The 27,831-nt window shown below is 39.9% G+C and overlaps 1 protein-coding gene and 1 long non-coding RNA gene across 4 annotated transcripts in view; one reads left to right on the forward strand and one right to left on the reverse strand.

The window, feature by feature from the left end:
• Positions 1 to 212: 212 nt before the first annotated feature.
• The window catches only part of nck2a (NCK adaptor protein 2a), a 55,923-nt gene continuing 28,304 nt past the window's right edge, over positions 213 to 27,831 (reverse strand). For 2 of the 3 annotated variants that reach the window (XM_066641401.1, XM_066641402.1), the window contains 3 exons: positions 14,116 to 14,357; positions 2,077 to 2,876; positions 213 to 1,799 (listed from right to left, as the gene is read on the reverse strand). In XM_066641401.1, coding sequence (XP_066497498.1) covers positions 1,605 to 1,799; positions 2,077 to 2,876; positions 14,116 to 14,341 — 1,221 coding nt within the window. In that variant the 5' untranslated portion in view covers positions 14,342 to 14,357 and the 3' untranslated portion in view covers positions 213 to 1,604. Of the gene's footprint in view, positions 1,800 to 2,076; positions 2,877 to 14,115; positions 14,358 to 23,317; positions 23,332 to 27,831 lie in introns of those variants that run through there. The other variant, XM_066641403.1, reaches the window with a different exon arrangement.
• On the forward strand, positions 9,931 to 27,831 carry LOC136664273 (uncharacterized). Its single transcript, XR_010795104.1, has 3 exons — positions 9,931 to 10,193; positions 13,075 to 13,222; positions 26,547 to 27,831. It is a non-coding gene; the product is annotated as an uncharacterized lncRNA (long non-coding RNA).

The raw sequence follows: 27,831 nt of genomic DNA on the forward strand, positions 1-27,831 counted from the left end.
TGCCAGTTTAAAAAAATTAAAAGATTAAAATGAAAAAAACAATAAAGAGAATGAGACTGGAAACACTGCGACCCTGAAATGGATAAGTGGAAAAGATGATGATGATGATGATGATGATGATGAATGACTGAAAAGCCAAGTGACTGCACTGATGTGCTTTTCTGTTATTCTGCAAAACTTTTATTGAACAAAAGTATTTTAATTCTCACCACACTGTCTTCAGTACAGTACCATAATGCTGGATCTAAACAATTAATATATGCACCATAGCTTTTTTTCATAATATATTTATATATGTATATATTTATGTACATACAGTGAAAAGAGGAATTAAATAACTGCTCAATAACATTCAGACGTTATCTTTTTACTTAAAAAAAGCTGAGAAAACCCTTGATCAACACTTTTATTGGTAAACACACAGACATGGAAAAAGAACAAAAATCAGTTTTCAGGTATTATTACTCTTAAATTAGTGTTCACAATCAGCTAGCTGTGAGTGTTATTGGAAGAGGATGTGTGTGTGTGTGTTTGAGTTGATAATGAGCTCTAAGACACTGAGCATTGCAGGAAAGGAGATGAGTGGCACATTTGGTTGTAGAGAGACACGCATTCAAACTCCTGGATGGGCTACAGAAATGCCCCACTCCTCTTCCTCAAGTCACTGGGCGAGGCAGGTCCGTCCCTATTATTAAATCCACTGAACCTGAAGAAACCCTGAAGAGTAACTCGACTCTGTGGTAAACAGTTGATGAGCTGAGTGCAGTACGAGCTGTGAGTGAGTGAGGGCGGTAGTCAGATTCAGCAGTCGAGTTCAGCATTTGGAATCAGCTTCAAAGCAATGTTTAGCTACAGTGTCTGAACTTTGTCTATTTAGCTCTCAGGGTCCAGTGCTGATGGAGATTCAGACTCAGTTCTGAGATGGCCACAGTTGGGGGCACATGCGGAGAAGATGAAGGTGCCTTTTAATTTACCCTTTGAACGTAGATGCAATTTGGTCTGCGTCCCATTCTGCACTTCACGCACTACCTCAAAAGCAATGTACGTACAGAGGAAGTGCAACAGTGATGTCTGTATGAAGCTTAAGTATGAGCCAAGCAGTCCATCACATGCTGTAATCACAAAAATAATCTTCTACCGTTGGCCCAAAGTGTTCCCTGAAAGGAGAAATGTTGCAGTTGGAGTCTTGTGAGAGGCAGCCAAGGAACTAACGCTGTTTTACCAGATGCAGTAAGAGCAGAGGAGCTGTCAGCCAAAGGCATAGAGGGCTAACAATGGTCACTTAGTGAAGGCGACATCAGACCATATGTTTTTTTACTATAGGAACCTCCACAGAGGTCAGAACTCACTCTTTAAAAAGGATGTCTGACAGCCATGAGGATATTCCAACTCATACCAAATACGTCATTGAGTTACTCCTAGCTAGAGCCGGGCTTAAAAGCATGTAGCCCTGAAACAACACACCCTCAGGAGAGGACTCTGCTCTCTAGCCCCAAGGCTTCACCAGGAATGAGACAGAGGCAGAGGGAAAGGACAGAGGAGGGAAGGCAAGAACACAGAGCGAGGCGTGAAGACGGACGGTATCCAGCAGGAGGGAGCTGAGCTCAGGCGAGAGGTTTCACCAGGTATAGTTTGTCTCCTTGCTCACTGGTGAAGATGGGAGCTTTTTTGTAGTGCTCCACCAACTCGTCCATGGTGCTGAAGCGCCGCTGGCCAATGCAGTACACTCCGTCCTGCAGCTGCACCTTGAAGTGTTTGTTCTTTCCCACTGCCTTCAGAGACACTGAAAAATCACTGGGCTGGGGGGAGAGTGGGAGAGGGGTTAGACAATGACAAAGAAAGATGGGGAGGGGGCAGAGAAACAAATGAGAGCGAGAGAAAGAGAGAGAGAGAGAGAAAGCATTATTTAGAGAAAAGTGGTGAATTGTATTGGTAAGATTACACCACCAGATGGCAGCAGTAGATGTTAAATTAATGTTAAATATGATACAGCTGTACACAAAAGCTTGAGTGCTGTTGGTCAAATTACATGTAGATTGTGTGTGTGTGTATGAAATATGATCTCTGCTTTCTCACCGATGACTCGCTGTCTCTTATGAGGAAGTCTCCCTCCTCTCCTCTCTCGTTGAGTGCACACTCCGCCTGGTGCCGCGTCACACTGCCGTAGTACCAGTCCTTACCGGCAAACTTGCCTGTACGTGAGGGTGCCATTTGACTGATGTGTGGGGATCCAGAGCCTGAACTGGGGCCTCTGTTTACCGGACCATCACTGAGTACCACCACATAGTTCTTGGGCACAAGGCCCACCACCCCCTTGCTGTTCCTACATCTCCACCACTCAGGGTCATTCTCTGGCTTCTCCACCACCTCCATGGTCTCACCCTTTTCAAAGTTCAGTTCCTCATCAGTGACAGAGCTGAACGGGTACAGTGTCTGAACCACATGAAGGACCGAGCCCCCTGGGCCCCCTCGACCTCCAGGCCGACCATTAGACAAAGCTGCCCCTGGCCCCGCCCTTAGTGAGCGGTAGCCCCCAACAGAGTCCATGAAAGTTCCATCCATGTCTCCATACCCCACCTCCTCCCGGACATAGTTGGAGGGGAACCAGCCCACCCTGCCAGCGTGACTGCCCCTCCACCAGCCGTCACTGCACTTCTCCATCACCAAAACCCGGTCGCCCTTCATCAGACTCAGCTCATCTTCTCGCTCTGCCGTGTAGGAGAACTTCACCACAGCAGGAACGTTGAGATCGTAGATCCGCTCAGCTCCGCCCACTCCACCGCCTCCTGCGCTGCCATTGGATGGATATTCTGCGTCTGTGCTGGGTGTAGGAGAGGGATCACGCACGCTTGTCTTCCTCTTTGTTTTCCCGAGGCCTAGAAGACAGAAGGGGGTGTTGGTAAAGAGTGAGAAAATATGAATTATTAATTGTCAACTATAACATTTCCTGCATTCTATTTTCCCCCCAATATGCTAAAGGTCTCACACAAAACAGAATGTAAAGAATGTAAATTACATTAAATGCATAATTCATTATTATTCAATTACAATATATCTGTGAACGATACGCCAAAACAGAATCACACATTTAAAATTCAGTAGTACAGTAAAACTACATTTAAAAACAGTGGACTTGTCAGGGTAAACTAGGAAGGTGTTGCTGTCATTCTGCACCATTAATAAGATTATGGCACCGTTTAATCTAGATATGACATACAACGCCCTCTACTCATAATTCTCTCTACTCAAAAACACATTTTATTAACACCCACAGAGCTCAATCCATTAAAAAGCTATTTTCTTTATGCCCCACATCTGAGGTTCAATAATGCAGCTTAAACTGCAATGCATCCTGCAATGCGAGTCCCATTTCCTAACGTGAGTAATTTAGTCCTCCTACAGTTCTGCAGTGGAGAGCTGAGGTTTATTCGGGTGAAACCGAAAATTTCATGGAGAATGAATTAATGCCATACTGCGATGGCCAGTAAAGTGAGGAAAGACTCTATCAGGGCAGAAGTGGGGCGTAGCACTTAAGTGGGACATAGCCATAAAAAAGTGAAAATACATTTAGAACTCATTCACGGAGGTCTACACTCACGTGTGTCATTCGTTTACATATTCCCTAATCTTCTCCATGTTGACAACATCAATTTGGACTGTTTATCACCCCATAAATATTTCAGTGAAATAGGAAATCATTGATGACTACTTCCTGGACACTCCAATGGAAAGCATTCTGAGTCCCAACATATTCTGAAGCAAGTGATGTACAACCGGAGATCTCCTACATCACACACATTCTCACAGCTGTAAATGTTCCATGTGGTTTACGCATGCAGCAGTACCTGCGAAATATAGCATGATACTCCGAGACATTTCTGGCTCTATTCACACATGCGTTCACTCTGACATTTCCTGGAATGTGTACTAGGGGGGGCTAGTAGGATCAAATCTGGGTAATGTCCAGTACAAATGTTATGTAATTTTGGCTTAACACATACAGATGCTCAAGAGAGAATCTGGAAAAGTTCTGCGTTGCTGTGTAATTTTTGCTGTCTTTTAAATAAACATCAATCAGATGTGTGGCAGAACATGTAAATAATTTGGAAAACATATCTCTGTGGTACGAATACATCTCCTGTGTCTATTTAAATCCCTGTAAATGGGACAGATACTGTGCTCTGCTCTAAGTAGGACACACTCATCTTCTGGTCTTGACAGGAAGCAGCATAAAAGGCCTCTCCCAATTTTTCAGGTAATGTCAAGGGAAGGAAGACATTCTGTGTGTGTGTGTGTGTGTGTGTGTGTGTGTGTGTTTGTACAAAAGTTAATAGGATGAACCCATGTGTGTCTACAAAGGTACAGCAGACAAAGATGTAACCAAAGATTTACCAACACTGTAGTAAATGTCATAATGTACACAGCAGGAGATGGAGAGCAGTAGAACACCAAACCATTATTTTTGACAGGTCTCCCAAGGTCAAGTGGCATCTACATAGTTTATGATTGAAAGGTTAAAATGTCACCCATGTCTATTGTATAGAGCGGTGTACAATCAGGGTAATGTTTAAGTCAAGAGAGAGGTAGGGGTTGAGGGAGAGAAGAAAGGGGAAGAGAGAGCTAGAGAGAGAGAGAGAGAGCTGTTGAGAGTGCATGTCAGAGCTTTATTTTGACAAGACCTGACAGGAGAGAGAGATGTATATTTGGCAGCCATTGACCCGTTCAGTAACAGATGTGAGGACACAAGGGAACATTTGATGCCTGTCACAACTCTCCAACAGGCCATCACACAACCTGAGAGGCTTTTTACACGCACACAGGTATCAGGGGGAAAAAAATAACACACTTTCACAGCGCCCAAGCCCCATACTCCTGGGCCCTTGATTACTGAAGTGCACTCCATGGTCAATTTCTACCAGATGTGTCAGCCAAAAAAAGGTGATATCCCAACGTGAGCATTAACCTGTACACAGAAACGAGGCTGAAGCACTGGCTTCTACTCTTTTCAGAAAGCATTAGGCTAGATGCAAAATAATAACAGGGACGGATTCTAGTCTTTTTCCACAAGCTAACATATTTCCATTTAATGAAATGACCGTGAAATGCTTTGGTCAAAATACTACAAGGATCAAAACAACACTGCACCTTTCTCCCACTGTCTTAACAGCCCTGTTTAGAACAACTGGTTTCAACACCTATTCAGTTAAAGAACAATGACCCTTTAAGTGATAATAAATATCTCTGGTTTTTCATCCATCATGTGGATAAAAATATGCTGGAAAGGGCCAAAACTCACAAAAACACCCAAATATCACAAGAATGTTTAAACACTCTGATGAGGTGGAAAGGTTAGAATTTCATAATGCTGAAAACTAGAGATGGAAAAAACAATAGTATTTCTGGAGGTTCACGCCTACGACACAGTACTACGACACACTGCAGACAAAGCCCTGGACCATGGGCTTTTGACAGACTCCACAGATTCCCCTCCCTCTGGCCTCCTATTCATGCTTTAGGAACACCACCTTCTGAGATTTTAGAACATGTGTAGATTATTGTACACATATACAGCACTGCGCAAATGTCAGAGACCACACTCCTCAAGTGCAACATCTCTGAGCATCACACTTTAAGTGGTTTTATAAAAAACATTTTGACTAAGCAAAAACCCACTCAAATCTCTTCATCTTGTTTCCATGCCTTCCCTGATCACGACATCCTGAGAGGCTACATCATCTGAAGGTTATAACACTTTTGTTGTGCATGACATTAGTGAAATTTTGGATGGAAACCCGGTGACTTTTGTCTCAACACAAGTGCACAGGAGTAAGGAGTGAACAGAAGTTGTTTTCAGACATATTTGCTTGGCTCTCTTCATCCTGTGTTCTTGCTTTTGCCATTTTTTCCTCAATACACTAATTTCTTCACGCGAATTGTGTCTCTTTTACTCCGTTTCATTTAATCTTTGCACTCTCAGAAATGTAATCTTTATGAGAGTTTTGGGATTGGCAGTCACTCCCAGTACTGGAACCTAAAATGTCATTTTTCATAACATGTTCCCTATGAATGAGCACAGATGCTGATGTTGGAGGTATTGATCAGAACCCAGTCACTAAACAGTCTGCATTTCCACAGCCCAATGCTAACAGAATATTATTTACATACATAAAGCTTTTGTCATATGAGAATTACAGGTGTGTATGTGTAAGGCTGAGATATTAGAAATCTAGCATAATGCAGGCTGCCCCTAAACTCTGGCCAATAAACTGTCACACATAGATTTATTAATATTTTCACTTTAGTTTTTGTAAATTTGCCAAAAGATAATCTGATCAGACGGTGGGTGGTGGGTTTGGAGCATAATCATACTGTTTTATGAAATTCTTTTGTAGTGTGCATTCTGTACAGAGACGAAATAGATTTAGCCTCAATTGAAAAATGGGCCAAGACATAAGAGCATCATTAAAATGCATCCACAGTAATATTACTAAATACTATTGCATAAAGGTGTACATTCATATACTAAGGGATCCTTGAAATGATACAGTTCAGAGGCTGTGAATATAATATATACTGTCTTTAGACACTGGCATGTATCCAAAATGTCCAAATGTGCAAATGGTGTGTTTATCCAACATGTAAGGTGATGTGTGGATATGTTGATTGGACCATAGAAAAGAGGTTAGAGCAGTATTTCTGGTCAGTTGGTGAAAAGAAGAGGGGGGGAAACAACTGGGTTACCAGGGTGAACACTAATAACAACCAGAAGTAGGGAGGTCTTCCGCTTGGTGCAGGTCTGTTAGGTCTGGCTTTCGAGCTGTGACTGTCAATGTTCAAAAGCGTAAGATCCAAACAGAAGTTGGCTTTATTGATTCAACTCTGACATCGGGCAGCAAGGTTGTTGCAGAGGGAGGGCTTGGCCTAGCGTAAACAGAGACGAGTTTATAGTTCAAACAGAGTAGCAGTCAAACTTTTCCTCTGCTGGTGATCTGAAGATGTGTTTCTCTGGGAGTTGGGAGCACTTCTGAGGCTTCTGCTGACAGGGAATGAAGACAGCAACACAAACAGAACAAAAAAGCTTTTGGGAAAATCTGAAAATAGAATCACATCCCACCAAGAGTGGCGAATACGTGAGCTGAACATCTGAGGAGGCGTTGGAAAAGAGGGATGAAGAAAAAAAGACCTTGCGTACAAGAGTATATGTGCATGTGTGTAGCCTCTGACATGACACGATATGAAATAGTTCCTCCAAGTTTCTTTTGAACAGTCCCATAGAGGCAGGAAGCTGTCGACTTGAGCAGAACAGTGGAGAGGAAACCTCGACTGAACAAAGATCTTCTTTCAGACCAGTTAACCACCATTATTTACAGATGAAAAGGTGGTATGGTGGCACAGCAGGTAGTGTCAGTCACACAGCTCCAGGGTCCTGGGGTTGTGGGTCTGAGCACTGCTCCGGGTGACTGTCTGTGAGGCGTTTGGTGTGTTCTCCCTGTGTCTGTGTGGGTTTCCTCCGGGTGCTCCGGTTTCTTCTCACAGTCCAAAAACACACGTTGGTAGGTGGATCAGCGACTCAAAATTGACCGTATGTATGAATGTGTGTGTGTGTCACCCTGTGAAGGACTGGCGCACCCTCTAGGATGTGTTTCTGCCTTGTGTCCTGTGATTCAGGGTAGGCTCCAGACCCACTGTGACTCTGAACTGGATAAGTGGTTACAGATAATGAATGAATGAAATGAATGAATTTATAGATGAAAATAAAACACAAACAGACTGAGGAACGCACAAAACAAATACTTATTTTTTTTAATTACCTATGTTTGTTCTCTTTTATAATATTAGTCCATGTTATATTTAAACTTATGAATCTGTAAAACTGTATTCCACAAGTCAGATTTTTCAGTAACATCACCTTGATGAATTCACATCCTTTCAGACCCATGATACTGAGTTGTCCATGTCAGTGAAAAGATGCACAGAACATCTGGAATAAAAAGGAAGCTGTATATTTTCAGGGAGGTATTACATTGTTCTCTACAGCATGAAATAACTTCTTAACTATAGATTTGGAAATTTCCTCTTATTTTTTAACCTGTATTTTACCAAGAAGTCACATTTAGATCAGAAAATCTAATATTTCTGTCTCGCAGAATACCTGTGGTTCCAAATCTGTCATGTATCTCTTCTTCACAGTTTGCTGATGCTATAATAAGAACAGGAACATGTTCAGCTTAAGTCTCGTGAAGCATGGCTTCTACATCAGCACCACAGCTTAGTCTTGGTGAAAAGGGAGCAGAGGCCAAGAACAAATCCTTTAGAGAAGAGGGGGAAAAACATCTAACTCATATCTGTTGGGAAAGGGTAAAGTACGTAGTTCTACAGCATCTCCACACGACAGCAAAATGAAAGATCACTCCTTGAGACTCGTTAAAACGGTACAAAAAGCCTGCTCCAAAGGTCAGAGCTGTGCAGTGAGAGAAACAACTCTTAGTCTTCAATTGAGCAACTGACAGCACTAGGTTAAAGGAAAAAGTGTCTCTATTAAAAAATAACATTATATCAGGCTGACATTTCTCAATTAATATGTTCTGCAGATTTGCCAGTTTTAAACTAACTGGACATTTATTTTTTTATATTTTTTTTATTTGATTTGTTGATTTATTTTTGTCAGTGCCATTACTGAACATTTCCACTTCTGCAGTATTTCAAGACAGTGTGTTACATAAAAACCTAAGGAACCTATTCCATCAACTTGCAGGTTGGTGCTGTCCAGGAAAGCAGCAAAGGGGTGGGAGGAGATAGAGGCGGGACTAATAGCATATTTAAAGATAATGGGTGAATGAAGGCATAAATGTGTAGTTAAATGTAAGCCACTTTTAAAACATTGAATTAGGTTCACAACAAACTTTTTAATCTAAAAATCTTCCAGTCTTCCAGAGATCCACATGTGTTTAACAGAATTAAGAAAACCAAATTTTTGACTGATTAACTGTGTAGGTACAAAAAAGGCCCTTTTAATCACATCCAAACCTGAATTCAGTTTGAGGCAGTTTCTGGCTTTACCACACAAACACAGCATTTGGGATTACGTAAAGCTTTCAGGGCGAGGAAGCTGAGCATTAGCTCTGTGTGAGCAGTAACTTCAAAAGACCAGTTAAAAGAGGCATTTAGTGTGCTGCCTTCCTCCTACCTACACAAGGGGCAGAAGCAGGACACAAGTACACAAAACCGCCATTCTACTGGACTAGGGTTTTATTATTCATGCAAACCCACAGACACATTACACATGCAGAGAGAGTCAAGACTGTTTAAAATGACTAAAAAGAGATTAGAAGGTACAAAAGCACAGTGAAGTAGGTGTGGGCGATACAGACACAAAAATTACAATGACCCCCCCCCCCCCTAAATTGATCAAATCAATAATTATCGCAATATAACATTTAACATCATACATTTAAAAGAAAGCCATTCTAAAAATTATATACATCTACTGCTTTTAATGTTAATTATTTTATTATAATATCATTATTTAAAATAATAAAATATTTTTCAGAACACACATAAAGAATATGCAAATTACACAAATTCAGAAAGATTTCACTAGACCTATGTAAACTTACATTATGATTATCCTGCCCTGATAAAGAAAATCTGACTCACTGAAAACGGTTACATAATTATTTGAAAATGTGATCGGTTTATAAATAAATACATATATATTCAATAAATATATAAATAAATAAACACAATGATTATAATCAGTGCGCAGCCTTACCTCCAGAGACTAAAAATGCTACATTTACAGAGGACTCTATTATGATTGTTTTACTCTGGTTTGTTTACATTTCGAAACTTTTTCTAAAGCGCAATGGTGTAGTTGAGGGGGGAAAACGACACGTTGTTTGTACGTGGCCTAAGTTAAACTTGCCTGTCGTCCTGCCCTCATTTTACAGTCCACCGTGTGGCCAGGTCTACAAACAGTGTCTCGCAGCTAGGAAATGACCATGAACAATGAAGTGAACATAGTTAATGTTATATTTTACCGAACCCAAAAAGACCCATTGCCCTCCTAAAAATGTCCATGACCAGAGACGAAGTAAAACGAGAGGAAATATTGGCCCTATGTTTGAAAAATGGGGGCAGTTTAGATGCAGCAACAGAACAGAGTCAGAGCTGGCTAATTTTCTCCTGAACAGGTAACAGCAAATCATTTCTGAAAAATTAGAGAAGTACAGACGCCTATACATAGATTAAAAGGAGTAAACGCCATTGGTTGTGTGTTTTATATAAAGAACGTGAGGCATAGCAGCGTTTAAAAGGTGTTAGGACGGTGTTTTGTGTGTTTTATACGAAGAAGGTGAATAACAATATGAATGTAAAGTGTAAATTATACCATTGTTTGTTTGTTTTCATGAAACTGATGCAGATTTCTGCGTGTTTCTCCGTGGCGTGTGTGTTGTAAACAAAATAAGGAGTAAGAACTGTTTGAAAAGTCTCGCGTTATTCACCTATTTAAGGTGGAACGGAGAAATCAATTTTGGTAGTACACAGCAAATATATGCGTTTCCCTAGTAGGTAGATGTTTTAGAGACATGATGTACACTTGGTCACGTGTTTTAAATTGATAAAATGGGAAGTAATGCTTCAAAACTAGTTTTGTTTATAAACCTAGAGCTAGCTTTAGCTTCGCATAGCTGTTTAAGGTGGAAATGAGTATTCAATAAGAAGCTGCAAAACAAAGTAAATATTTAAGGTGGAACTAAATTCTTGAATACAAATATTATGAATAATTCAATAATGTTGATTATGGCACAGTCTTCTTAGCTATGGCCCAAGTTCTTAAACTCGTCCCTTGCTTGTTCGTTCAGTTTTCCTCAAACTCACAACTGTTCGAGCTTCACTTCTGGGGAGGAGGAGGGGGACAGCTCTCTCCACTGTTTTAAAACTATTATAGTTTCGATATTAAACGCTTGGTGTCAGTATTACAGAGTGAGCCTTTAAAGCTCTAGACGGGTCACTGACAAACATCAGTTAAACATTCATTCATTCACAACGAGTCAGTGTGCAACACAATATTCAATTTGTAGTTTCCTGGTGGAGCACTTTTTACACATTTAAGTGAGAAAACAATGCTCTATCAAACATTTTTCTTAAAGTAATCTATGATGCTTTTAATGTGACATATATTGCTATAGTTTTTCACCCAGACTTACAGTGAAGTGTATTAAACTGAAAATAAATAACAATAGAAGGAACAGAATAAAAAGCACTGTCAACTTTAAACTCAAACTCAATAACAAAATACCAGCCATTGAGTTGTGTGGGAAAAAAACGTACCAATTTATGGCAATGCTACATAAACAAGCCAAGAGCCAAAAAGCAGTTTAGGTCAATATTGTTTTGGTAACTAAAGTATTTGTGCTTACTAAAATGAGAAACCAGATGTGAACATGAATTCAGAAGAACGGTGTGCTTGCACGTGTGTGCTTGTGTGTACATGCCTGGAGTTCTTGGGGAAAGAACCTCTGATCTTAAAAGATTGACAGGCCTTTGTGCTCAAGTGGAAATAGGGAGGAGCAGGGATGTCACCCTGACAACCACTAATCAGACATCCCCTTGGGGAAAATATACCTAGAATGCAATACTTTCAAAAGCTTAGATTTCATTATGGTAGGTCACTGCAATACACTTCTGAATCTATGAAAAAAAAGCTTTTTGTGGATTTCAAATACTTTATAGTTTATGGTGTCCCAGGTCTTTTCTTTCATCAAGGATTCATTGAGTTTTACTGGACACTGAACCCAATCACATCAGAAGATACCATTATTTAATCATCAAAAACATACAAAGTCACTCATCAAGGACATTATAAGTGGTTTACCTTAAATTACTAGGCATTCAAACATCTTCCCTACAATCCATTACTCATTACATAAACTTACTTCTACTTCCATTAGCTCATTAGTCAAACACAGTGCCCAGTCAAGCAAGTCTACAATTATTTTAGCACTCAGAATAGATCGAGTTTGCCAAGTGAATGAAGCCTGTGAATCATGGCTACAGCTCCCAAAAAACATTCTCAAAATATTAAGCCAAACATAGGTACTATTCTTCCATTCACCATTCACACACAGCGCCACCCAAAGCCAAATAGCTTTCATGAGCTTGTTTATAAGAAAACACATTTATGGTGTTTTCCCCCACAAGTACCTTTTCCACGCTAAAAGAAAAAAGTGACAAGTTATTAAGAATTTTTAATAATGAATCTCCAATTTGTTTGGAAAATGAGAAAGCACAGAAATAATTCAATTAAAGCTGTCATCACTGTTGTTTAACATTTTATTTTAATAAAATAAAATTTTATAGATTGCAAGGCCATTTATCCAGTCCATGAATTTATTAAATTATTAACTATTCCAATAATTTTCTTTGATATGAATGATTCAGAAACTCCTGCTTCAGCTGAGCTCTCTGTCTCATGTCACTGAATATTATAAGAACTCATTTCCTTTTACCCAATCAGACACCATTAATCCCAGTCTCACATAGTTAATCTCCCAGTTCCAAATAATTATAAATCACCTCTGGATTCTGTATTTCACAACCCATTAACAAAGGCAATTAATGAACATAGAGAACAAGAATAAAAATGACTTTGCCATATAAGTGCCACCAGAGATTGGCACAACTATTATCATTAGGTTTTGGTGTTGTATGAATTCTTTACACTTTAGCTGCTGTAAATTTTTATTCCATAATTCCCTCCAGTTTGGTAAATATCTTGAACAAACCTAAATACATTGTAATCCCCGTTGTCTGACATGAGGGAGGTGGTGTTATCATTATGGGGGATACAAGGATTTGCCCTAAACATGATAATAAATACAGTGTCAGGTACAGGTACAAGATTAAAATTAGTGAAATATGTTTCTACATTTCAATCTCACTCTTTAGTGAGATTTTTAATAAGCTCTTTATAGTGAGTATTATTCAATTCTAAGGTACTTTTCACTATGGGCCTGATATACCTGATCTGTAATGCCAACCTTCAACCTTTTCTACATTCTTTCCTTTCAGATTGTTTTTGAACTCTGGAGTGCATGCTGAAGCCAGTCCCATTCCATAATTTGCTAAAAGCAAGTGTGATGGGTTCAACTTTCAGGAAATATATAAGATGGAATACTGCAAAGGGAAATAGAACTGCTGAATTAGAAACATGACACAGGTAAACTGGAAGGAATTTGAAATATGATTATTTTCTAAGTATAATTATAACTTCTGTAATGAATGTAGTTTATTCTTGTGCAATTTTGGCAGTCCTGAAATGAAATGCTGAAGTTGAGTAAATCAAATGTCTAAATGATGAAATATTCATGTGCTTTGACCTGTGCCAAAGAGTTTCCAAAAAGATCTGTTCCCCTGAGATTCTCTGAACTCTGAGAGATGGAATATTGAGTGGTAGCTATATACTTTTCTTGGAAATGGCAGAATGAAGTAGGGCATGCTGACTGAGACTGATATTTACCTGTCACAGGAGTACAGGGTACAGAGGCCAGGTACTAAATCCTGATGGCAGGACAATGCCACTAACGTCCAAATTTATCTTAAACAGAATAACTGCTTAGGGGGCTGCTCCACTTTTCAAATATGAAAATATTCAGAAGCATATACTTCTCTCAGTGTAAACTAAGCAGGTATGACATTTCACAACAACAACATTAACAATAAAAATGAATGCTTTATATTAATATGGTATTAAAAATAATCATTGATAGAACAATATTCCTTTAACATTTTTTTTTAGTTTAAATTTGCAGCTGCTTTTACACTGTCAAAATTATTTGCAGAACAGAGCAAGATAAAATGATCCAATATGACTCTCAGACTTCTTGGGGATATGAGGTTTTTGTTCCAAAAATAACTATCGTATATAAATAATACATTAAATAGCTATTTTTAAAATAGAAAAATTTACTTAAATATAATCTAATATTCTTTATGTGCCTTCTCATAATAACTTGAACATGAAGAGAAGGGAATTTGTGAAAGTTGTGTTTAATGCATTTTGGAAAAAACCCTCCATATTTACATTACATGTATCAAAGCCGGGTGACTTACCGAGGGTATCCTTTAGGTTCTTAACCAGTGAGGCTTTCTTCAGACTGTTTTTGCGCTCTACATAGTTGGAAGGGACATAGCCTGTGCGGTTGGAAGCATTGCGGACTCTCCACCAGGTTTTGGAGTCGTCCAGTAGCCACAGGCGCTCATTTTTCCGGATGTCAAGTTCCTGGTCCTGCTGAGCGGTGTAGTCCCACTTGGCTATAACAATCACCTCCTCTGTCATCTTTCATCGAGTCCTTCTGTAGTCAAATAAAAAACAAAAGGGGAGAGAGGGTTGGAGGAGGTTGGGGAGGTGTGATAAGGGAAGGTAGTAATCTATGATGCGGCAGAAAGAGATATTTAAAAGCAGAAGTTTAAACTTATGGCAACTGTTAAAAACAAGGACATGCTGATAACTCAGAGTTAAAGGACAAAATGGACATGTTTCACAATTACTGAGAGACAATACATTATATAAATACAACAGAGTTTTCCTAAACATCAAGGATTATATAGCATTCAGGTCTGTTTCTGTGCATACTCTTCTGTTAGTCTCCCTCTGACACACAATGGGAGTTTACCTGACTATATGGCTGAGTGAAATAGAGCATATGTAATCATGTCTATCCTTTGTCTGAAGCTAAGTAATGGTTTGGGCAGAGGCCCAGTGCAGAGTTGCAGGGCAAGGCCCAAACATTTCTATGATTATTTCACGTTACAGTTATTATAGTGATAATGTTATTTTTTTTCATCTGCCCGCTTCCACTGATAGCTGGCCAATCCATCATTACTTTAACTGCTTGGCTGTTCCATGCACTATTCAATTATGCCTCTTTATGTGTTTATTTTTGCAGGCTTATTTACAGTAAGGCCATGAAAAATTATGGTCATAGATGACAGTCAGGCATGTTATGTTTCTGCCTCTCTCTACAGTCTGTGAGCAGAGGAATATTATAATAGTGAAGCATTTAAACAATGGCATGAATCAACAGACTCTTAATAGTAGACAGCTTCAATTGCCGGTAATTTAAAAAGTTGTCATGTAAACGCTTGAATGCTGAGCAACCTAATGAATGCAGTTTATATCATTAAATGCAGAACTGAACTTTTACACAGAGAAAATAGGGACGCAATGACATCAATTCTAATATTTTTTATGCAATATCTGCCAGTATATAAACTGGAAAGTCTAAACCATGTCTAGGTTTGAAATATCAGTCACTTTTAAATAGCTTCTAATACTATGAATTTTCATAGGCGCCTTTTAATAAAAGCTATAAAATATATTATTTAAAAAATGCATGTTTGTACTCTTTCAGGCGAGAGGCATGAACATCATTACAGAGGGTGTTTGTGAAACATAATATGGTTAATCGTTCTGTCTTTCTCAAATGTATTGCATGGATTATGAGTCAAGACAGTTGCATGACAGAGTATGCATTGAAAAGTAATTGAGTGATTAAGTATTAATGGTATTGCAGGGGAACACACTTAAAATCCCTGCACTCCTGCTGGGAGAGGCCTCAGGCATGAAGATAAAAATAGCCATTAGAGATGGAGTGAGAGGCAGAGTGTGTGTTTGTGTGTGAGTGTGTATTAGAAAATGATGAGTATCACACTGAAAGCTTGGGTCTGAAACTGTTTAAAGAGTTGGATAGACACTCCTTTGAATTCACAAGAGCCTCTATGTGAAGGCCTCATATCAGAGGCAGAAGAGTGGGAAGACACATTTAGGCCCACCCCTGCCCTCCATCTTTTTATTTATTTAATAACATGGCAATTCCAATAGTAAATCCAGTACCACAATGGAGCCCATAACTCAGGAGAAGCCTCTCTCACACATACAATTATAGTAGATAAAAGGTTCCATTACCTCTGGAGAGATTCCTTTAGGAAAGCTTCAGAGACCATCCAGGCTGGATTGTATTTCATAAATGCAAATATTACTGCTCAGAGGCTGCACTCGTTTTCTTTAAAGGCAGCCATTAAACTACACTTCAATTAGGAAAGAGCCATCTCTATCTCTTTCTCTCTGTCTCTCCGCCTCTCTCTCCTTCTGTATTTGGCACAAGCCTTTTGGTCAGCTAGTGATCTCATTCAGTCTTCTGTCCCAGGGTGTGGAAGACTGTGATAGAGAACGCTGACTGCCCACCCAGGACTCTCATATTCTAAAATGGATAGGGGCGGAGAGGAGAAGGGTAGTGAAAGTGTTTCTCTGAACAGCTGGGTTCGTGCTGAATGAAAAGAAAAGCAAGAAGAAGCAGCACTGTGAAAGGAAGCACCAGGCTACATGTATGTAGACAAATGTAGGACAATTAATTTTAGCTATGAGACAAACTCTAGAAGTAAGAGAAAGAGAAAATGACCATGTTTCACTGAGTAGAGAGTGACTGCTTTGGTCGGGGAATGCTCAGCTGATGCATGTTGCATAGATTAAGAGCTGCAGCTGACCAGTCAATGATGAATGGAATTTAAAACATAGTTTGAATGTTATGACTCTGTAACTGGGAATGGGAATGCTTCAGTATTAAACAAGAACAGGCTGGACACCACTTAATAGGCATGCTGGGAATTATTACTGGACAAATGCCACTGTGCATAGCAAGCAAGCTTGTTAAATAAAAACTGTGACACATCATGATAGCAAAACAAGGTTCATTCAACACTTTTCTAATGAACAGATATCTGGGTTAGTCTGTTTCGAATAGAAATGTCCACATTAATATACCATGCTTTGTCAAGAGCTGTTAAGTCCAGAAGGGTTACTGCTTCTAATTTACCAAGCCCTTCATTATACTTAACTGTGCTTTTAGGAAAACTACTTGGAAGACATTGAATTTCTGTAAGTGTTACAGTAAGAATAACTTCTGATACTCTTGTGCTAGCCGTTAACATTAACAGCTGCATTTATACGCACCAGAGGGCAATAGCTTTTGCAGGAATTAATTCACATATTTTGAGGACTAAGCTTCAAGCTGTTTTCTGTGTGATGTAACGGTGTACATCTCCTCCATATAAAACAGGGGTTGCTGCTTGTGCATTCATGTATTAACAAAGAATAGAGGAGAGGTTAAAGCACATGACTGTGTGCAGAATTAGAGGTAATAGAGAGAGTCAGCGGTGCCCATTCTGGCATCTGTTCATCAGGAAGTCACTAATCCACAGGCAGATGAAGGGGTTTATGTTTGCCTGGGACAGTTTGCTGTGGAACTGTTGAGACACAAAATACTGAATAAAGAGCTGGAGCCCATGATTAGGATCCCTGCAGTGGAGCCTGAACTATCCAGATGTCTGAGGATAAAGTGAAGCCTCTACTGGCTGGTTTACTCTGTAAGGAAAGTGCAATGGACAGAAGAACAGTTTAGTGGTGTGAGAGGGGACTGGAAGATCAAAGCATTTATTAAACCATGGAAGTGAGGACAACTGGCCTGTAGTTCTTTAACAGAAATGATAGTGAAAGATGTGCAGACTTCAAGCTTGGAAAAATGTATTGATGTACTGATGGAATTAACATGGCAGGTCATTAAACATTTTTTTTGGGCTAATTTATTACAGTAGTAATAGCAAGCATTTACCGGCACCTTCTTATACTCATTGCAGATTGCAGAAAGGCAAATATAGCTTTTGATGACTTGCTCAAGACTGTTTGTGGTGTAGTGTGTTTACTCAAGCAGGTAATCCAACCTCATTTAGGGAAATTGCTGTTACCCAAATATACTATAACATTGCTGCCTGAAGCTCACAATATCAAGGCTAAATGAAACCTTAAACTCACTTGCACACTTCCAGGATTTTCTATTTGCTAAAGACACTTTAAATTATTATTTATTATTATTATTATTATTATTATTATTATTATTATTATTTGAGAAAACTAGCAAAATATCTATCAAGTAAAGATAAACGATGGCAAAATATCAATCTGGGCGACTTGGCGCAGCAGGTAGTGTCGCAGCCACACAGCTCCAGGGACCTGGAGGTTGTGGGTTCAAGTCCCTCTCCAGGTGACTGTCTGTGAGGTGTGTTCTCCCTGTGTCCTCGTGGGTTTCCTCCGGGTGCTCCGGTTTCCTCCCACAGTCCCCAAAAAAACACACATGTTGGTCGGTGGATTGGGAACAAAAATGTGAGTGTCCATAGGTGTTAGTGAATGTGTGTATGTGCGTGTGTCACCCTGTGAAGGACTTGCGCCCCCTTTCCGGCGTGTTCCTGCCTTGTGCCCAGTAATTCTGGGTAACACACCGCGACCCTGAACTGGATAAGCGGTTACAATGAATGAAAAATATCAATCTAATGAAGTGATACTGTAAAACTGCCTATTTAATGCAAGGTGTCACTCATAGTTATGCTACATTTTGTTTAACGTGTAACGTGTTTTCAAAGCAACAGCATTGAAACATGTCAAAATCAAATCAAGGTTTTTTTCTTTCTTGAACTGTTCGGGATTGGAACAAAATGTCATCTGATTCTGGTCTAGACATCTCTTTCCTGAGTCGGGAAAAATGTGTCTTTCTCTGTTCTGTCTTCTGTCTTATTCTGCGCCATGCCAACAGTGTAAAACTACTTTTTGGTCTCTGAGCCAGCATTGGTATAATGTACGACACTCATACCACTAAGTAGTGGGAGGGAGTGGAGCCCCACCCAAACTAATATGTCCACCACTTAGCCCGCCTGCTTAATAATGAGGATCATTAAGAGGAGAAATGGTTCTGCCACAAGGAAACACATCAATCTTGAAAGCTGAAAATTGGTTCACAAGCCGGAAAAGCTGCTCAGTAGTAATCAATCTGACCAAGCTCAATGTAGGCTTAACCGCACATAAACACACTCGTGCAAGAGAAGATTTTTTAAACATCATTTACAGGGGAGAGTCAAAACTGGTTTCTAAAATTTAAGTGGCACATGAGAATAATAAATACCCATACCACCTCAATAAAGTGTCAGCCATTAGCAAGTCTATGTCAGAATAATTCTGTTGTAAACGTACATTATTTTAATACAGGGCCTGGCCTTCACACAGTGCGAAACTTTGAATAGAATGAACCAGTAGAAAATCTCTGGAGCTTTGCCTTGTCCTGCAGGTCTTTGTCTTCTCCTGCAAAATGAAGAACTGCAGTTGTTTCCACTCTGAATCCCACATACATCTGATGATCTACAAGACTGCATAAACATGAAAGGCTATATACTGGAAAAAATAGGTCTCTAAAGAAAGCACAATCCTAACTGTTTTATATCAAGCAAGCAGAGAAGCCACCAGTTTGACCTTGAGCAGCTACAGTCTCCTGGGCTAAGAGTGTTTCCCATAGCCCAGCAGCACTTAACTGCTCCATATTCTGCCCCTCACTCCTGGGACTAAAGTATTTAATACAGATAAAACATCCACTAGGCTCGGGTCCAGCTCTCTGCTCTCTCTTTGAGGTCTCAAACACAGGCACTTTTAAAACCAGCTCTGTATGTCACAAAGTGCCTGCACTCATTCAGTAGGCTGCAATGTTTCATATTCCTGGTCCTGTAGCCCCATGTCCTGCATGTTTCAGTTCACCCAGTTCCACCACACCATTTCAACTCAAGAAGGTCTTGTTAATTAGTCAATGGCTAAATTAAATGATAGTTATTTTAGTGCAAAGAAAACAAACATTATAGGCAGTCTATCCCTGTCAAGGACATTTGTGGGAAAACCACCAAGTAATTGTGATAATCTACGCATTAGGCCCATGAGCAGTTCATATCTACTTCAGCTAACAGAAGTGCACACAAAAACAGTAATGTCCGTCTGTAATATCTGTAAACCCAACTCTGTTTTCCAATGCTCATATGCATTATAAATGTCCAAAAGTGTTCAGACAGACATTTTAATTATGCTGGGACAGATGTGTAATCTTGCACCAAAAGCATAACAGAGATTTGTCTCTATCTTAATGGGAGGCCAGCTAAGAAAACAGGAGCTCTTAGTTGTTTTGTCATGGAATGCCTCTTCAAAAAATTCATAAGTAGTTTAGATTAGGGCTGCAACTATCGAATATTTTTGGAATCAAGTATTCTGTTGATTTTTTTCATCAAGTAAATGGATAAAACATAATTTTGTGTTTTTAAACATCTATATCAATAGTGGTATACAAAATGAATGGCCCCTTAAAATGAGCAAGCAATTGGCGGTTATTCATGTATGCAAATTAATTTGTCCATCTGCTGCATTTATAATCACTACCTTATGTATGGGGAAGGTGTGGTTTGAGATGTAACCTCTCTCTCGCTCTGTGTGTGTGTGTGTGTGTGTGTGTGTGTGTGTGTGTGTGTGCGCGCCCGTTTCTTTCGGTTCAGGTGCTGCAGCATTGACGAGGTGCTATTATGGTTGGCCCATTATACAGGTCCGTTTTACAGTGCATACACTACATTGTTGGCTTTAGGCAGCGTAAAAGGTGCCCACACTTTAGACATTGTCGGCCTTTGGTGACATGAGTTAAACAAAGCCTCAAGGCAAAGAATTTGCCTTGAACATTTTTAGTAAGCAAATTATTCAAGTTTCCCAAATAATCATTTCAGTCCTAGTTTAGATTAAGGACATGTTAAAAGTCACCCTGCCCAATGCCAGGCCTTGGCTAGAGGGGTATGAATTCTCTGGAGTGATGGTGCTCCATTCAACATCATCTGGATGGATGTTTCTGATCCAGCACAAACCATGCAACATCACCTCACAACCTTTCAAGACTGAATAGTGTAGTACAGCATGGTACTCTTGAAAAATACTGAAGGAGCAAGTGTCTACAATATAAATATACCCCGTTCTATGACCACCTCCTTGTTTCTAAACTCACTGGCCATTCTCTCAGCTCCACTGGTAATACAGGAGCACTCTGTAGTTCTACAATTACTGACTGTAGTTTATCTGCTGCTCTGCACATTATTCTCCCCCCTTACATTGTGTTGTTCAATGGTCAGGACCCCAACAAGATCACAAAAGAGCAGGTATGAATAGGGTGGTGATGGTGGCGTGTTAGCCTGTTGTGCTTGTATGAGTTGATCAGACACAGCAGTGATGCTCGAGTTTTTAAACACTGTCCACTAATTTTCCATTCTGTTAGACACACTTACCTCAATAGTCCTCTTTGGAGATGTAAACTCAGAGAAAGTAGCTCATCTGTTGCTGCACAGGTCGTGTCCTTCATCAGTGGACACTGGAAGCTGTTGGCTGGATATTTTTGTTGGTGGAGTATTCTCAGTCCAACAGTGACACTGAGGTGTTTAACAAATCCTGCAGCCTTACTGTGTCTGACCCAATTGTACCAGTGAAACACACCACTTTTCCAGCGTCACTGCAGCACTGAGAATCATCCACCACATAAATAAAACTCTGTGGTGGTCCTGACCATGAAAGAACAGGGTGAAAGGGGGCAAATAAAGAATGCAGAGCAATTCTACAGTCTGTAAATGTAGAAATTTAAGCTGATTATATGATAAATCTGATCAAATGAAAGTAGCCAACTAGCCCCTGTACTAGTATTGAATAAAAAGAGAGAGCGGAAAAAAACCAAGGGGCAGTAAATAAAGTGGGGAGGAGGAGATGTTCCAAACTGTCCTAAAGCCCAGCTGGCCTAGTGTGCCGCCTCAGTGGGAGTTTAAAATGGGGAGAGGAGTGGGGGACCCTTTCAGCAGCCTCAGCACTTTACACACAGCCTCTCTAGAGCTTTTTCTTTATTCCATACACAAAACCTCAGGAAAGAGGGGAAGCAAGAGAGGACAAATAGAAAAGAAAGAAACAAGGAAGACTGGCAGCTCCCTCATCTCTGTCATTCAGGTCAAACAGAACTGGAGGAGGATCCCAAATCTGCCTCCGATTTCTTTTCATTCTCTTTTCCTCTCTGCCCAATTCCGTTATGTCTCCCACATTAGATGACAATCACATTCCTCTCCATTCATCAAACACCCGGCACTCCAACAGAACTGGTCTTTATAAAAATGTTCCTGGATTGGACTAATAGAATACAATTACGAGTTGAGAGACAGGTCCATTTGGCCCTGTGTGTATATGTTACTGGAGTAAGGTCAGGCCCCTCACATGCGTTTTCACACTGTCCTTGCTAATGACTAGTCTCGACCAGCATCTCCCTGTCTCACACCTCCTGCTGCTGCCTGACCAGCTAATTAACCTAACACGCACACACACCATACTGGCTGCCTTGGACAACATAATGTGACAAATTACGACACAGATTTTGGAGAAGAGTGTATTAAAATAAGAATTGGAACAGACATCAGGTTTCAGAAAGAAAAGAAAACAATAATCCAGTCATGAAATGGATAGAGAATACAAAGATGTGACAAGTGCAGGCTGCAAACACATGGCCCTGAAATTTGCATCTATTCCATGTGTAAGTATACTAAGTGTTTGCATGTACAGAGAAGGTAGTAATCAAATCCATTTCCTTGGTTTTCCATTTTATCACATAATATAGAAGTGTTCCCTGCACTTTATATGGTGTAATTGCAGGATGACTGGACCCAGATTAATTGAAAAAAAAATGCATTAATTAATTCCTTCTCATGTAATGTTACAATTTGAGATGAGGTTTTGTTCCTGCAGAACCTCCAGCATTTAATAGTACTTCTGTAACAAATTTCTGCCTTTCATTTTTAGTTAATAAGCATTCCTCTATCACTACTGCCGGTCCTTAATTAAAATCTGAGACCATGTGAACAGTTAAGAGATTCCCTTGTGGGGTTTGTGGTTAGACTCCTCTTCTGCTGGCAACACAAAATTACTGTTAATCATTTCTGTTTGTGTGACAACAGGGAAGTCTCTGTGTAAGTGTGTTACATGATTTATGGATAATAGCTGGGAGATGTAGGCATGCTTGAGGGAGGGAGGCTTACTAGTAACAGGCTATAGATGAACACGAGTTTTTTCTTTCTATGGCCTGAGTTCTGCCATTGCTTTTATACTGTCACAAACATGCATGGATAACGGATAACACCATATCCAGACAGTGAAAAAACATACTAAATGTTACCTGTTTTGATGAATGACAGTAAAAAATCAGCTGGTGTCTCAGGTAGCCTATTTATTTTTGAGACTAGTAGTTACTTGTAGTATGGATGACTTCTAATGGTCACCAAATTCCAGCAGTGTGTAATGATAATGTGTGAGTGTATTGGACAAATCTTGTAAATAAATAAATAAATAATAATAAAAAATGTAAATGTCAATGGAGTGCTGGAGGTCTACCTCCCAAGTAACACCTGCTCTGTGGTGGTGCTGTGGGGGTCCAGACCACTGAAAAACACAATAAAAGAGAGTTAACAGTATACGCATAATAACAAATTAATTACAGTCTGTAACTGTAGAAATACTGTGTGCTAATATATTAAGTAGAGCCTAATAATGGGCAATGATCAGCAAAAAGATGGAAGTGACAATCTTATGTCTGATCGTTGTACAGAAGACAAGTAAGTGATGGCAGTTGTAAATGGAGGATTGGTTGATCAGAATCAAGCTTCAACAGGGGAATTGATTTAACACATACCAGTTTGCTGAGAGAGATGACCGTTAAAATAAATTAATTCTACTGTCATTGTTCGAGACAAAAACGCAGTGACGATCCTAATTGATCTCTGTTTAGTTGGTGGGTCTTGTTTACATATATCTCATCATCAGAATTAATAAACGTGAATGGCTAGAGTGCACTTCTTTTTGTTCTACTTCTGTGATGGCTCGGACTAGCCTCTCAGCTAATGAATTCATTATTGTTACACAAGACAAAATCTCTATTGTTAACATGGACCTTAAGCGAGAGACAATCTAGATCAGCCTCTGACCCCGGAACGACCTCTGAAATCTTAAGCCTCCGACACACCGCCCAAACTCTTTGACATAACTCCACAGCTTACTTGCATTCTTTGAGCTTTACGGAAAAATACTCTCAGTTGGTGTGGAGCTGCTGTTTGTTGTTGCCCATTCAACATGTGGATGGTGCCCTAAGAATTCATGCCAGTCAGTCATTGGTCGCCATGGTGTGGACTCTAAAACAAGTCAGCACCAACATTAACCATTTCTGAAAACGAGAGTTTGAAAAAAGTTAGTTGTGAGGAAAATTCAGTACAATCCATTTCAGAACTACTATATAAAGCCTACGTAAAGTACAAGTGAAAGAATTTCAAACCTAGAATTAGGCCCCATATATGAAAGCAAAAGTGCCATCTGAATGGAAAATCATCCTGAGGTGACCTTCACAATCAGTCAGTGATGTCCCAGGACACAAGAGGAATGCTATGCCATTCCGATTGAGTAACTGCTCTTTTGTCCCACCTCCTCCACCGCACAAGTGACGTGGGTATCCTTGGTCTGTATCAGAGGTCTGGCCACTCTCACGCTCATCTCGCTGACCAAGTTAGAGAACAGAAGCTGATGGCCACAGATCCCCTTTCCCACTCACGTCACTTTCACTCAGTCTTGCCTTCTCTTTGCTGGGCTTTCTCTTGGCTATTGTTTGCTTTATTGCTATAGCAGCGGTGAGACAGCGTGTTCCATGCTGGGTGTGGGGCAGTCAGGGGCAAGGGGGCAGGACATTAACGCTGACCCAAGAGTACCAGGTTGGGTCAACTAGAAGGATACTAAAACAAAAATCACCTATGCTTAAATAGTTGTCAGCACAGGGAGAACTATAAAAGCAAGTCTTGGATGGTTTATATTACATGTCGAAAACGACTTAAAAAGTGGTATACAAACCCAACAGAAATGACCTGTTTAAAGATGATAGAGTTAAGGTCCCTCTGTCATACTCTAGCTGTAGTTAGGAAGACTGAATACATTTAAGATAAGAGAAAGGAACAGTTAGATTCTGTAACAGAACTGTATATGAACAGCTCATTTAGACATTCAAGTCTTAACCACCAGTCTTCCCTTTCACTCCCTCTTTTCACTTTCATATTGAACTGCTCAGAGACCCACTTGTCCTTTCAGTCATCATCTGCGTTTCCTGTGAGGCTTGTGCACTGTTGACTATCTGCAGCCCCCTGCTGTGACTCCTACATTTCTTCCCTCTGCCTTTTTGCGTTTTGAAATCTCATTTTGTGCTCCCAGAAATGAGCTTTTCTCTGATGATGTGTGACTCGTCCTTGTGTTGCCGAATGGAGCTGGAGTACAAACATGTCCCTGAGCAGGAATCGACAAAGCCAAGACTGCTAAACCGAAAGACAAAATCTGCTGCATACAATAGATTTAATGCTCAACTCAATGATCCCGCACCAAAGAAGAGGGCACAAAGTTTCCAACATGCGTGTGTATATGTCTTTAAATAAATATGGGTGTTCTCAACTCGCAGGAAACCCAGGGGCTGTGGAAAGGTCAGTTCATACAGTTCAAAGAGACCCAACTTCCTTTCACTCATAAGTATTATGTAGTCCATTTTAATGGAGCATTAAAAAACAACATAAGCATTTCCTGAGTTTATTTCAAACAAGTACAGTGTGTTAAATAAATATCACTTTTACTACAGTAAACCTATCCTGAACCAATCTCAGAAATCATAGTTACTGATGTAACATCATACATGGATATTAAACACACTCAAACTACAACCATGTGTTTGTAATTGTTCTCATGTGTCTTTACGGGGCATTTTGTCCTATTTCAGTTGGCTTTGAAGTGGGTCAATAAACCTTGAATCCCCACCAAGTCCAATAGGTGTACTCCACGTACAGGTTTAAACTGTCATCACATGTTGGTTAGTATATTTCAAAATGCAAAAATGCAACACCCTGGAGGGGGCGGTTTTAAAATCAGGCTTAAAATAAAATCGGCATCACACAGAAAAATTCCAACAATTTGACCTAAAAAGCAAGTTTAGAAATTTTACTGTGAGTTATGTGTGGTACAGGTTTTCTCAGTCATTTAGGTACTCAGTCAAATCAGAAATTAATTTCTTAGAACAACATGCACAAAATAAAAGCCATTTCTCGTGTATTTGGAATAACTAGCCAAGCTTTTGTATCATTTTGTACAACTTTCCTCTGTTTCCCACATTATCAGTTAGTTTTCACATCAATATCTAGACATTAAATCATAATGCATTACTTACTACATGCCAAAGTGTTGAACAAGTCATCACAACCAGTCAAACATTTTATACATTTCTCTTAAACATTTTTGGTAAATATCTGATTATTAGCTCTCAGGTGAATCATGAGTTTCTCTGATGAAGAATGTGTGAAGCTTTAGACCAGCTGATGTCAAGCAGCTAATAAGGCTATTAGATTATTAAAGATACAGAATGCCATAATAGAAGACAAAACACAATGTCTTTGCAAACATTCAATCAGTCAGCGTCTCACCTATCAACATGGCACTGAAAATTCAATTCAATTCTATTTTATTTATTAAGGACATTTTACAAGTCTAGTCACAAAGCAGCTATTCATTCATTCATTCATTCATTATCTGTAACCGCTTTTTCCAGTTCAGGGTCGCGGTGGGTCCAGAGCCTACCTGGAATCATTGGGCGCAAGGCGGGAATACACCCTGGAGGGGGCGCCAGTCCTTCACAGGGCAACACACACACTCACACCTACGGACACTTTGGAGTCACCAATTCACCTACCAAAGTGTTTTTGGACCGTGGGAGGAAACTGGAGCACCCGGAGGAAACCCATGCAGATACAGGGAGAACACACCAAACTCCACACAGACAGTCACCCAGAGCGGGACTCGAACCCACAACCTCCAGGTCCCTGGAGCTGTGTGACTGCGACACTACCTGCTGCGCCACCGCGCCCCCCCCAAAGCAGCTATAAATAAAATAAAAAATACAACATTGTACCATGTGCAAGGAATGGTCACAGTGTGCAGGAGCTACAGTATCAGTACATTCAGATAAAACATCTTTGTTCATACAATTACTGCACTTTACAGTAAATAGTTAAATATTGTGAAGAACAGTTGAGTAAGAGTGACTTGTACACATTTGCTGTGATTTTAGACAAGAACATTCAATGTGTACATTTGATGTATAGTCAATATCTAAGTCTATTTTAAAAAACTGGCTTTGTGAGTTATACTACATATAATGTAAAAGGGAATGCGAAGCAAGTGGTCCTCCTCACTATGCGAGACTGGCTTCAACCTTGCTAAAGGCAAAAAGGCTTGGCCAAAATATCATTAGCCACAGAGGCCAAGCTCCTCATTCATTAACCTAATTGATGAGTGCTTATAAGCACGGGCATAAATATTTATTTTCAGCACAAGTAATGATTTTCAGCAACTTATGGGCTTTTTCTGGTATGTATTAACTGTCTTGTGAAATGTGCTTACTCTTGTGTATTAATGTTGATTTGAGAAATGCACCAAAGTGACTGAGAAAAACTCTAAAATAAAAGTCACTTCCACAACTTCCACAGGAGTGATTGTGCCCCACAGCTGGAATCTGACTGCAGTGTCAGTGACTTTGTTCCGAGTGTTCACCCTCTTACTCTCTCCTCCATCAACACTACGCCAGACACCAAAACTGTGCAAAGACCAACGCTGTCTGATCCATGGGCTCTTAGTCATGCATAGATCCACCTGCAGCTGCAGAGCTAGAGCTTCAGCACACGTCACATGTTGAGAACACACTCTGTGTACAATGTAGCATTTTCTAGCCCCCTCTCACATGTTAAAATTCAGGATGTTTTCAGGATAGGAACTTTCATGCTTTGTGTCATTCAGACATGAAGAATCTTTCAAGTGTATATTCTCATAGATGCCAT

This window comes from Hoplias malabaricus, chromosome 12 (assembly GCF_029633855.1).
Source record: "Hoplias malabaricus isolate fHopMal1 chromosome 12, fHopMal1.hap1, whole genome shotgun sequence".
NCBI classification, from domain to species: Eukaryota; Metazoa; Chordata; class Actinopteri; order Characiformes; family Erythrinidae; genus Hoplias; species Hoplias malabaricus.